This window comes from Callorhinus ursinus, unplaced genomic scaffold (genome assembly GCF_003265705.2).
Source record: "Callorhinus ursinus isolate GAN/ISIS: 27379988/994484 unplaced genomic scaffold, GSC_fseal_2.0 scaffold83, whole genome shotgun sequence".
Lineage (NCBI taxonomy): Eukaryota > Metazoa > Chordata > Mammalia > Carnivora > Otariidae > Callorhinus > Callorhinus ursinus.
The window spans coordinates 480607-493854 of NW_027397145.1; the positions used below are offsets into that span (position 1 = coordinate 480607).

Sequence of the window (13248 nt, forward strand, 5' to 3'; positions counted from 1 at the left end):
GGAATAATTTTTCTGGAAAGATTTTTTCCCCTTTTGCAAACTGAAAAGAGTTCGCTAAAGACCCCTAATTCTGTAAAAGAGAATTTGTGAGGACAGAAAGTTCAAATTGAGAAGGGTTTCCGGGTCCCTTTAATGGGGTAGAGAGTGAATGGGGGCCTGGTCAGTCCCCCAGGCTTACCAGCAAACCTGCTTCTTCCCTGCCACTCTCTCTGTCTTTTTTTTTTTTTTTTTTAGGATTGTATTTATTTATTTATTTATTTATTTATTTATTTGACAGAAAGCACAAGCAGGCAGAGCGGCAGGCAGAGGGAGAGGGAGAAGCAGGCTCCCCGCTGAGCAGGGAGCCCAATGTGGGGCTCGATCCCAGGACCCTGGGATCGTGAGCTGAGCCAAAGGCAGGCGCTTAACAACACTGAGCCACGCAGGCGCGCCATCGCTGCCACTCTCTACCCCCTGCTCAGGAAGGTGACGGAAATCTTGGTCAGCTGCCCTCCAGTCCTGCCCCACTGGTTCCAGTCGACTGAGCATGTGGCAGTTAAGCCAAAGGCTAACAATATCCTGACTTCCGAGTAACACCTGTGAACTGAGAGAAGACATCGTGGGGTCAGAGCAAGTGCACAGGGGCACAGTAGGGCAAAGAATATTGCAAAGGAGCTATAGGGGATATGGAAAGCCCAGGAGATCTTGTTCTGGGATAGCTGCTGAATTGCCCTCTAGAATTTTCCACTGCAAATGGTGGGGCTTCTTGGGCTCTTGAGCTTGGAAAGCATGGATAGAAGGGTTTCTGTGGCAAGAAGAGAATTTAGCTTATCAAGGGGGAAAAATGCCAGGCTTTTGCACATGCTGCACCCTCTGCCTAGAACATTTCCCTCCACCTTATTCTGGCCATTCTTCGTTCTTCTTCAAATTTCAAGTTATGGACCATTTCCTCTTCTCCAACTCCCACCACCCCACCTTCACCATCCTCCAAGAAGGGCTTAGAGGTCTCTCTGCTCCCACAGTTGATGCTTGCCTTAGCAAACACTATCCCACTCCAAAAACTCCCTATTGGTCTTTCCCAGTGGATTTTAAGCTGATGAGGTCAGGGACCATAATTATCTTACTTACCACTGTATCTCGTATCTAGATACTCAAGTATAGTACTCATAAACTGTTTTGATAAATGGATGAATAAAAATGGAAGGAATGGCAAAGTGGGCAAGTGACAGAGAATCCCTCCGCTTGTCTGGAGTGTGGTTCTCAGCAGCCTAAGGGAGTGGCCTCCAGGGCAAAGGAAAGCAGCAGGGAGCTTTATCCTCCCTCCCTCTCCTCCCCACTCCCTACCATTCTTTTGTCATTATACCTCTTCCTCCCCAGCCCTACATCTCTACATTCAATTTGGTGTGAGCTTGAGCTCCCTCTACTGGCCAGACTTCAGTGCCACAGGGAGCCAAGCCCAGGTATCCTCCCTTATTTCATTCTTGCCTCTGGAGAGACCTTTCTATTCCCTCCCCTACTTTGGAGTTCGTGAGGAACTGGAACATGAAGGGAAAACAGGGGTAGCCAGCACACTGGAGGTTTCCAAGGTCTGAGCCCCCACCTCCCCATCCTCGACCCCAGGGGCACTTCCCTCACATCCTCACCTCGTGCTCAGTTTCCTGGAGTCTCTATTCCTAAAACTCCTACTCCAGCTAATTCACAGAGATATTGATTTCTGGAGCCCTTGGCTGATACATCAGCTCTGACTGCAAAAGAAAGATCCCAAGATAAGTTGGGAGTAGACAGAGACAGAGCAGAGAGAAAGGGGCCCAGAAAGTGAAAGGATATAAACCCACACTGAGACAAAGATTATGGTTGAAAAAGACCACCAGAGCTGTCCCCAGACCTTTCTACCCCCATGGATTCATAAACCAGGGCCCCTGCCCTCTAAAGAAAGATTTCCCTCACCCCTTCAGTGTACCTATGTCCCCCTAAGGGGAATTATTGTGTTAATCAGATCTTCAGGTTTAATAGAAATATTAGACTTTAGGGATAACTCCTGGACAAAAGTGCTCTCCCCACCCCTGCCCCCTTCTCCTGAGAGGGCCCATCTGGGGCTCACATCTTCACTGTCACCACCGAGTGAATATTCTGGCTCCAGCCCCTTCTCAGGGATGCTCCTTTCCTTCTCTGGCATCAGCTCATCCAGCCAAAGGAGTTCCTGTGGTGAGAAGACCCTCTCCAGTGCCTTTCGGACCCCCACCAGGCCCAGCAACTGCAGGGATAGGAACAAGACCCAGGACTGTCAGCAATAGCAGCAGAAACATGAGCAGCAGTAGCACTTATTGAGCACTTCCTGTGTACTAGGCATTGTGTATTGTTTCATTTAATGCTAACACATTCCTATGATATATATATAATTGTTCCCATTGTATAGAGAAAGAAACTGAAGCCCTAAGAGTTTAGAAACTTCCCAGAAGTCACACAGCTGGGATCCGATAATCAGATTGGTCCTACTAGAAAGCCCAGGGCTCTTAATTTCCTCAGGGACTAAGGATAAGGCCCGAAACCACCAGTGGCATCGCCTCACTGAGTAACAAAAGTGCCAGTATTGCCTCTCCCAGGGCCTCGGTTTTCTTTTGGACTTTATATCCCTGTCTGTGGTTGATCAGCCAAAGAGGTTGTAAATGGAGTTGAATCAGGTATCCCAGGATCAGCCTATCTGTGGGCATCTCTCAGCCATCTTTCTCTGTCCTAAGATTCCCAACCAGGCAGAGTCAGGGCAAGTGAGAGGGGGAGAGTCTTCCTCCTGTGGAGTCTTTGGCCACCCTCCCAGGCTCAGAGTCTCCCAGGATCCCTGGGACACTACCCAGCCCTGCCCCAAGTCACCATGAGGGGGAAGATGATGGCTGCAGGGGTAGACTTGATTATCCAAAGCAAACCCAGGCAGGCAAGCTGGATGGCTGTGAAGAGGTGGACCCTGCTCAGAGGTACGTGGCGCAAGAGCAGGAGGTCTGGCTGATGTTTTGCTGGCATCAATAATAGCTGTACCCTCTTTGTGAACTAGGGGAACAAGAGGAGGAGGAAAGCAGGGTGTTCAGCCTGGAGGGTGTCACTGTTAGCTATCGAAGCCTAGCATGGGGGGGAGGCCCCCTCCCCATTCAGAGCGTGGCAGCAGGGTCCTATGCCCAGGAGAGTCAGGAAAAGAGGATGGGAGAGGACTTGGCAAGTGTAGGCAGGAGGTAGCAGCAGGAAAGAGGAGGAGGAGTGGGACTGCGGGGTAAATATAGTGGGCTCACCTGAATGCTGCTAATCGCTGCCACCCCCATGTACAGGAAGACGCCATAGAGCACAGGCATTGGGATGAACTGGTAGGAAGAAGTGGAGAGCTGGCAAAGGAGCTCACTTGTGCCAGCTGCCCAGATGCCCCCCGCCCCCCACTGAGGCTCCAACTCCAGCCTCCAGTATCTACGTCTAAGCCCACCCAGCTCTTTCTGTTCCTTTCCGACTTTGCATGCCTGATACTGAATCCTCAAGACAGTCAGAAGAGGTAAATTCTATAATTGTCTCCATTTTACAGAAGGGGGAATTGGATTTCAGAGAGACTAAGTTAACTGGCCTTCTTCTCCAATCTTATCTATCACGTTCTTCTTTGCTCTCTCTGTTCCTGCTATATGGCTTCCTTTCCTTCCCCCAACATGCCCAAGCTTATTTCTACCCCCTTGCAAAGCCCTTTGCTTTGCTTTGCTATGTCCCTCCACCTACAATGGCCTTCCTTGACTTTCTTCTCACAACTCAGGCTTTCTCACTGCTCATCTCTTGACATCCCAGAAGGGTGTGACCTTTTCAATCTAAAGTAGACCTCTTGCACTCTTAATCACCTTACCCTCTTATATTTTTCATTAGAAGTAATCACCATCTGAAATTATCCTATTTTATTAATTTTTTTCATCTGTCTCTTCTCACCAGACTATAAGCAGTTGATGGTCTCTTTTGATGACTACTATATCCCCAGTCTTTGGAACAGTGCCTAGCATATGGTTTATGTGCAGTAAATAGCTGCTGAATGAGAGTCACCTAGTTAGTAAGCAGCTGATCCGGTCCATCTGGCTCTTTCAACTACTCCACTCTCACCCAGCTCCATGACCTTTCCCTCCCCAAACCTCTCCTCACTGGTGACTGTTGTATGCCATTCTCCATGCCCTCCTTGATTGCTTTGGTGCTTTGGCTTGTTGAAACTTTCTGTGATTACCTGTTACTTAATTTTTGTTCATGTGTGTATGTTGCTGATAGGGACTTGGCTCCATATCTTTTTTCAATACTCCTGCCCCTTCCTGCTCCCCACCCGCTTCTCCCAAGTGCCTAGCAGAGCCTTGCGCATGGCAGGTATTCTACAAACATCTGGTAAGGGAGCAGTGAAGGGGTTTTGCCTCAAGGTTTTTCTGGGGCGTGATGATCACACTTTGTTGGGAGGCTGGAGCAAGGGTACCATACCACTTGGCCCATAGAGGAAGGTGGCATGCCCACACCCTGCTCCACTGGGTAGAAAGCCCTCTGGGTAAGAGGTTGGGTTCTCAGATGGACCTGAGAAACTAGCTCTCTTGGTGATCTTTTGTAAGCTAACCTCTTTAACCTTCAGCTTCCTCATTTGCAAAGTACGGATGCCTTCAGGGTTCATGGGAGGATCAAATGAGACCAAGTGTGGAGAAAACAGCACAGTGCCTGGTGCACAGTATTTAGCCAGTGTCAGTTCTTGCTTTCTTTATTATTGGTACTGCCATGCCCAGCCCCTGACGCCAGCCTAACAAAGGTACCTTGAGTACAGGTGCCAGGAAGATGGAAGTTCCTGTGAGGATGAACACCACCAGGCCTGTCAGCCTCTGCTCCCTGTGATGCGGAGAGGGAAGAGTTAGCCAGGGTCTGGGAGAGCCCCCAAGGTGCAGGACTGGAGATGAGGACCAGGTACTACTACAGGCACTGGCAGGAGGGAAGTGGAGGGATCCCCCACTAGTCACCTGGCAGGGAGGGGGCCTTAGCACAGTGTGCAAAATTGGTGGAGAGGAAGGGGCACGGCACTTCAGTTTGGCTGCCCCAGGCCTCTCCATCAGCTCAAGCTCATAGGTTTTTATTTTGATTTTGATGAAAAGTTAGCAATTTTTACACTGCCATAAAAACTTTTACTTCACGGTTTCAAAGTTAATTTCACATACTTTCCACAGATTGTGTTTCCAATAGTTACAAAATTGTTTTTGTGATGGTAACTCTGTAATATCAGTGAGGTACTCCTACACTGAGCGGGGGGGGGGGGGGGGGGGGGGGGGGGGGGGGGGGGTGGGTAATTAGCTGGCACCTCACCCTCGCTCAGCCCTGGCTGCCTCTGCCTTTACATCTATGAGGCTCCTCTCGAGGGCCCACCCAATCCCATGGCTGAAGGAGAATGGGGGAAGATCTGACACACCCGTCTCAGCCCAGAACCCATCCATTCACTCCACTGCAGTGCTCATGGAGCAGTGAGAGAGCCCTCTTGGAGTCACCAGCTTAGAATTTAAGCTGTCCAAATAAGTGCTTTGTATCCCACCATACCACCTTACTGACCACCTCTCACTCTAGCCTCCTGAATGTTGGCCTCACCTGATCCCCAGGAAGCTGCGCGGCTCCCCCAGAGCACAGGCTCTGCTTTCTCTCCGAAGACTGTCCATGTGGGCCAGGGAGATGACTGTGGCTGAGACGTACCAGGGTAGCCCCAGCACTGATGTGAGCAGCATCAGCAGAGCCACACAGAAGAGGTCCAGGTGGAAGCCAGCTCCCTTCTGCAGGTAGTGGTGGAGCACTGAGGGTGAAACTAAACCAGACCTGGGCTCTCTCTCCTCTGGAGTGGGAGAGGGAGGTCCTGGACCCCATCCTAGAGTTTCTGTCCCTCGGTCTAGGGACCTAGGGTCTTACCTGGCAGGCCTTACCTGCAGTTTATATTCAGCACGGTTGAGGATGACTGCTGTGATCTGCTGGTCCATGAAGATGAGGACAGATAGAAGCAGGGCAGGTAAGGCTGCTGCCACACTTAGCCACCAGGGGTTGGCTCCAAAAGGTGACACCAGCCAGCCACGCCCAGGGAGTGTGGGCTGGGAGAGGGTGTTCCATGGACAAGTTAGAGAGGGTCTCCCAAGAGTACCTCACCTGCACACCCTAGCATTGGCATTCTTCTATAACCCCTTACCCCTATTCCAAGACCCCAGATGGTAGGTAGGAGCAGTATGTGTGCATGCACAGCTGGTTCAAAGCACGTCAGTGTCTTAAAAAAGGGCAGAAGGAGGGGGACCACCCTGGGGGTTGGGCTGGAGCCAGGGGCTCTGGACTTTGGTTCTCAGAGGCCCTCCCGCCCTGCAAGAGGAGGGGATGGAAGGTGAGGCCCGCCCGCACTTCTTGATGTACAGAGCCCTTTCCCCTAGGCACACCCCCCCCCCCCTCAACCAGGGTGGAGCGACTCAGGCTCAGACCTGCCTTGATCGGGGACAGGCACAGGACTGGGTGTGTCTGCGTCTGCTCTGATTATAAGCGTCTGTGTGGGGGAGGGGACCCAAGTTGCCGTCTCAGATTCTGAGCCACTGAGGCTACCCCAACTTGAGTCCCCCTGCTCTCCTGTCCTGGGGGAAGCTGGAGAGAAGGTCTCCAAATGCCCAGGCAAAGTCTAAGTGCTAAGTCAGTGCTAAGCCTTGTCCTGTGCACTGTCATGCCCTTGGTAGGGAGCTCCAGCTTTACCAGATCAGAGCTGGCAACTGGGGGTTCAAAAAAGAGAGTGGGGAATGGTGGAGTGGGTAGGGCCAACCTATGACAACAATAAGTAACATTTATTAAGCTCTTGGTATGTGCCAGTCCCTGCACTGTGGTAAAACGCTTTACATTCATCTTCTGTGAACCTCAAGACAACTTATAGAGTAGGAGCCATTGTTATTTATTATTTCCATTTTATAGATGCATAAATTGAGGCTCATTGATGAGAGATGTGGGTTAATTTGCCTAAGGTTTTACAGCTAGGAAGTGGCAGAACAGGATCTCAAACCCAGGGCTGGCTGAGCAGAACTCATCCTCTTAACCCCTAATTTATAATAATAGCTTCCATGTAGTCTGTACCACTGTGTCAGCAGCAGTACCTCATTAATCCTCACAGCAACTCTGTGAGGTCATTATTATTATCCTTTCTATTTTATAAGCGAGGAAATGGAAGCTCAGAGGAAGAGAAGCAGGGGATCTATGCATTTCCTCCTCCAAGGTCCTGTGTGCTGGCCCTGCTCTCCCCTCTGCCCTATACTCCCAGCTCTCACCTTGAACTCACTGGGCACCGTGAGCTTTGGCGTGGCCAGACCCAGGAAGGAATCAAGGCCACAGCCCAGCAGCATGGCCAGGACTGAGGAGAAGTCACCGAGCACTCTGCGCACCTGGCCACACAGTGGACACTCAGTCAGATTCAGGCCCACCAGCCCCCTCCTTCTTCACCCTTTCCCATGCACAGACAGGGCCCAAGGCCAAGAGCCAGCACTCTCCCGCAGAAAGGTAACACTCACCACAGAGGGGAAGAAGCGGCTTGCCTTCACATGCTTGAGGGCTGTGGCTAAGAGGAAGGAGGTCAGGAAGAGGAGGAGGGAGAAGAAGGCAATGTCTGGGACTGCATGGCAGCTGGGGCCGCGAGGCTGGCCTCCCCGCCGGGCACACTCAGGTGGGGGCAGCAAGGAGGCATTGACCAGGCCAAGGTCCTGTGTGGAGGGCGTCATCAGGGATGGGGTGGCAGAATAAACATTGGCTGACACTCACTGGGACAGCAAGGGCCCAGGATAAGAGGTCTCCAGCCACAGCACAGGTCTGGGCCTCTGTGACCCATGAGGGTTTCCCTAGCCTACGGGGTGGGAAAAGCCAGGCACCACTGACTTCTTGGGCTCCCAGACTTTCTTTCCCAGACCCTCCCAGGAACAGGCCCTCACCATACTTGAGATGTCATTTCTGTCTTTTGGTTCTGTCCTTGTCCACTCAGACTCATTTCCTGGGAAGCAGAGAACAATTTGGGTATATGCCCGTCCCCTGGGAACCTTCTCCAACCCCTCAGAAGTCTAACCTCATGGGTCCAAGTAAACCAGAGAGTTCTTAGTTCTGACTCATCTGTCTGCTGACTCCAATCGCTACCAAGTCTGCACTCCTCAGAACATTGCCTGGCCCCTTCACATTCCTTACCTATCTGGATCCCTGGTGCCAGAGACAGGACTGGCCAGAGCAGAGGCCTAGCATGTTTGCTTAATGGATGAGTACACCAATCTATGGGTTTCTACCAGGACCAGAACTGGTTTTGTTCATGTCCAGCAGAGTCTGGCACTCTTGAGAGGACATCTCTTCCCCATTCCTGCTGCTTCCTTCCACATGGAGGTATTTGTGCAAAAGTAATATGCTGAGCGGCTCTCCCCCTGAGTCGTCACTCAGACTAGGGAAAGAGCAGCAACTTATTTGATTGGTGAGTTTGAGAGAAGAAGCTGGGCATGCCTCTCCCTGTCCCCTCCTCTCCTCACTCTTGGGAATAAGCTGGCTGCACCGTGCATACATTTAGCTCTGCTCCTCTGGGGCAAGACAGTCCCTGTCCAGTGCAGCCAGGACTGGGTGCGTAAATCTATCTAATTTAGGTTTCATTGTTAGGAAGCCCATTCCCCCACAGATATAAGCATGTTCTTCAATCGGCATTGTCAGAAATAAAGACAATATTGGGCCTGCTCTGTTACTTCTCAATTGATCCAAAACCAGAGTGGGGAAGAGTGCTGCTGGTTTTGGGGTAAGTATTCAGGATTCTGCTGAACTTAACAAGGGGGGGATAGCAAGGGGACAACCCCTCCCCCTCCTGCATCCTTCCCCATCTTGCCAAACTCCCTGTTTCCCTCACCCACCTCCCAGGTCTGGGTACTGGCAAAAGCAGCCATAAGCAGGATAGCCAGGGCTCTGGATAGGATAGGCACTTGTCAAGCTCAGCATTTTGCCCACAGCATCGTAGATGAAGATGAGGCTGATGAGGGCACAGAAGCCTTCTTCGGTGAAGCGGGTAAAGTAGCGTACCAGCACGCTGGCCTCTGTGGCCACCAGTGCCAGGCAAAATGTGGCCACCCAGATGCCCACCCACAGGCGGAAGGGTAGGTAGTCCAGGCTGTAATCTCTGGGGGGGGGGGGGAGACAGACAGGAATTGGCAGAGTTGTTCTGCTGTCCACTTAATCCAGGTTAGGTGCCCCTGGAGCCAGACAGTTTCCACCCTTCCCTACTGACCCAGCCAGGACCCAGGCTGAGAGTGTGGCTAGTGAGGGTCTGGTGACAGTTAGGGTATTCTCCTACCTACTGAAGGAGAAGAGCAGGCGCTCGAAGACCAGCACTGGCCCCGTACTGCTGAGGATGGTGAGGGGTTGGCCAGCCATCAGGCAGAAGGCAGCTCCAGCCACTGCAGTGCCCAGGAAACTTTCCAGCACCCCCTAGAAGCCAGCAGGGAACCCTGTCCGCACAGGACACTGGAGTCCTCAGCACAGCAACTCAAGCTTCCAGGGAAGCCCACCCATTGTCCCAGGGAAGGGTAAAGGGCATGGCTGGCAGAATACCAAAACTTGTGCCTGCTCCCCTCATGCCTCCCCACTCACCTGAGCGCCATTGGTCGCTTCCCCCAGCAGACCCCCAAAAGTGATGGCATTAGTGACGGTGGCCAAGTAAATGTAGAGCACGGCTGAGAAGCACTGGGGATGTAGCGCATCCAAGAAGTCGCTGGGGTACCATGAGGCCTTCCGGCGCACATCCTGGACAAGGCCCCCAAACAGCCTCCCACCCATGGTTTGTCAGTGATCCAGGTGACCCCACCCATGCCCCTATCCCTGCTACTTTCCCTGGGACTGGGCGATCCCCTCCACAGTGAGCATACGCCTCTGTGCCCCTGTGACCCCTGCCCCTCCCAGTACCCTCACCCTTGCTCTCACCCCAGCTCACCTCACCTTCCTGTCCGCTGTAACTCTGGGCTGGGTGCCTGCGGCCAGTGGCCATACCTGTCCTCAGCCAGGGCCCCATGCCGGGCAGAGGGGCCCTGGACCTCCCTCAGTTGTGAGAGGAGCCTGAAGAGAATGGGAACCCAGGTGGCCTGAGGATCTCCAACCAGAACATGACTGGGCACCCTGCCCCCTGGTGGCTGCTCGTGTCTCTGCCAGCAGGCTTGGAATCCAAAGGTAAGGTTCTAGCCCTTTCCTGGAATCCCCTACCCTCTTCAACAGTGGGAGTGGACCCAAGGTCTGTGGAGAAGGCCCCCATATACCTTTTGTGCTGGGAGGGCAGACATTTAGGTGGGGCAATCCGGGCTGTCGGGTCCCACCGACCTGGAGGCAGCACTGTCACCTCCTCTAGGAAGGCATCCAAGGCGGCCAGAAGGTGTCGAAGGTTGCTGGCCCGACGAACTGACCACTGGAATTGCTAGGGATAGGGGCACAAAGGGGCAGTAAATGCAGATCTGGACGCTTACGTGCATTTTTGCAGTCTCAAAGCTAGACACAAGTCAGATAGGCAGACAGGTCATTCAAGTATTCACTCATTAATGCACGCATGCGATGAGTATCCATTGGCTGCCTACTATGTGCCAGCACGGTGCTAGGTAAGAAACCTCAGGCCTCATGCTCACGGACACAAAACCACACTCTGCCTCATTGCTGTATTCTGTCACACATCGAGAGTCCACACGTGCATACTCACACAAGTCTATGTGTGGGCATGTGCACACACGTGCACACACACACACACACACACACACACCCTGCCCAGCTCACCGGATCACTGAGGAGGACGGCCATTGCCCGGCCCATCTCATGGTAGCCCTTTCCCAGTGTGGAAGGACCAAGGAGGAGGCAGAAAAATCTGAAGAAGGAACCAGACCCCAGAAATATAAGAGGCTGCTATCCCATAAGGAAGTCCTGACCTCTGACCTCCTTACCAGCCCCCATACATTCACTCGTGTGCACACCTACTTTGCAGCCCTGACCACTAGCCCCTCCACAGACCCCTGAGCACCGTCCTGCACTCACTCCCAAAAGAACTGGACAGAGACCTCCAAATTCCCTCCCTAGTAAAGATCCTTCTTCTGGTTTCCAGAACCCTTGACTCTCAGCAGGCTTACCTGCTGGGAAGGGGAACCTCAGTGAGGGGTCCCAGCACCACTGGATCCCGCAGGCGCACAAAGGCCCCCAGGGGCTGCGCCAGGAAGCCCAACTCTCCTGCCAGCACAACTCCTGCCTCAGCCCCTGGAGGCAGCTTCCGTCTCAGGGGGTTCTGATGCTGGATGGGGGTTCAAGGAGACACAAAGGATGAGAGCTTATTTGGGGAGGCGGGTGTTGGCAGAATACTGATTGATAATGAGGCCAGTGGAGGGTGAACCTCTGTTAATCCCTGACCCCTCTCCCAGCCCTGCCCAAGGAAGGGCCACAAACCTGTGCCTTCAGTGGGGCTTCCTCATTGTGAGAAGCCTCTCTTGGATGGGCAGACCCTTCAAAACAGGATTAGGCAGTGACTAAGAGCATGGGCTTTGGAGGTGGATACACCAGGGCTTCCTGACCAGCTTTACCTCTAACAAACTATGAAAACTGGAGCTTCCCCTCTCTGAGCCTCAGTTTTCTTATCACTAAAATGGGGCTAATTGTGGTACTACCTCACAAGATGGTTGTGAAGATTAAATGAGATACTACATGTAAAACTTCTGGCACAATGCCAACCAAGAACATCCCTTCCCAGAACTCTGGGCCCTCCACTCTTCTCCCCTCACCATTACCTCCACTTCTCACCCATGAGACCTGAATTGAGGTATAAGCCAAGGCTAGGCTGGTCTTGGTCCAGGAAGGGGGCAAGGGGATCTGGGACCCTCCCACCCAGGGCTTTTGGTCCTGGGCCCAAGGACAGGCCTCTCACCCTGGCAGGGCCTGGTGCCTATGGGCTGGATGAGGTGCTGGGGTCTCTGCAGCAGCAAGGCCTGCAGCTGCCCTCTCAGCTCTGGGCTCAGCGACTCCACTCTGGTCACCTGTTCTGAAGAACAGAGGTGGGGCTCCAACCCTTTCCTGAGAGCTCCCTGCCCCAAAACTCTTCCCCTTTCCCCTCTGCCCAGGTCCCTTTCCATTCTGGGGGTCTCAGGGAACTTGCTCCTCTAGTCTTCCATCTCCCCCCACACTGTGACAGGTAAGGATAATCCCTAGGGTGGGGTGGGGTAAGCTCTGGAAAGTTCTAAGATTTGGGGGGGAAGTCCCGGGGAAATGACATGGCTGCCCAGGCCCTCCCTGCAAAGGCTCCCAGCGTACCCACGAGCTCCAGGAAGCTCTGAGCTGGACAGTCCAGCAGCACAAGGCCCTCGGCCAGCAGGCTGCGGAGCTTCTGAAGGCTGGGCAGTGCCAGGGTGGGCACGTGAGGAACACTCCACCGGCCTGCACCCACCTCCAGCTTCTCCTCAAACAGCACCCACCTGTGGTGGAGAGGAGTGGACTATGTTATTGGGGCCATCTCTCCCAGGCCCAGGAGTGGGGGGACACAGGAGAGGCAGGGAAGGTAGGGCAATGGGGGAGTCCTGGGCCCAGTGGTGCAAAGTATGCCTCTTCCTGGGCATTCACCCCTCAACTGAGGTCTTGGGGAACTCAAAAGTAGACTGCATAGAAAGCTGAGCATTATGGAGGGTGAGGGTCTGAACTGGAGAACACAGAGAGGAACTCCTGATTGAGGGTTAGAGTACCTCCTCACACAGGAGGAGCTACGGGTCATAGAGGAGTCCCCAGCTGGGGAAAGGGAAAGACCCCATAAAACTGCCCTGGGTCCCACTCACCTGCCCGTCTCTCTCCACTCCAGTGCCTGGGGCCAGCCCAGAAGCTCATTCAGCTGAATGAAGAGCAGAGGGTCCTTGGGTACCCCCAGTTCCCCTCTGTCTGTGTCTGAGGGTCCATCAGGGCTGGGGCCAGAGCCAGGGCCACTGTCCAGCTCTCCTGTGGGCACATTTTCACAAGCACTGGAGACCTCAAACTCCTCCTGGCCTGGTAGCTTCATCTTGGGGAGGCTTGCACAGACTTTCATGGACTGGTACAGTCCTAGATTTTGAGTCCAGGGGCCCTCTGGCTGGCTACATTTATAATGCAACCCCCCACCCCCGGCACTGCCCCAGCAAGCAGCGCAACACAAACAAGCAAGGCCTGCTGACTCCAGAGCCAACCGGGTCATTCCCTTTCCCACTTGCTTTCCCCAGCCCTTGCTGCCTGAGAATGTTTGTTAAGACT

General features: G+C 53.2%; 1 protein-coding gene across 1 annotated transcript; it reads right to left on the reverse strand.

Moving 5' to 3' along the window:
* Nucleotides 1-282: 282 nt before the first annotated feature.
* On the reverse strand, nucleotides 283-13021 carry SLC4A9 (solute carrier family 4 member 9). The gene is made up of 22 exons (XM_025852285.2): nucleotides 12804-13021; nucleotides 12289-12449; nucleotides 11906-12019; nucleotides 11431-11486; nucleotides 11121-11278; nucleotides 10774-10861; nucleotides 10269-10423; nucleotides 9955-10071; nucleotides 9610-9784; nucleotides 9314-9447; nucleotides 8877-9139; nucleotides 7932-7990; nucleotides 7518-7706; nucleotides 7278-7391; nucleotides 5916-6077; nucleotides 5590-5768; nucleotides 4773-4845; nucleotides 3258-3326; nucleotides 2848-3021; nucleotides 2081-2233; nucleotides 1623-1724; nucleotides 283-583 (listed from the first exon to the last, which is right to left on the reverse strand). The coding sequence occupies exons 1-21, from the start codon at nucleotides 13019-13021 to the stop codon at nucleotides 1671-1673; spliced, it is 2865 nt and encodes a 954-aa protein (XP_025708070.1). The 3' UTR covers nucleotides 283-583; nucleotides 1623-1670.
* Nucleotides 13022-13248: the final 227 nt, after the last annotated feature.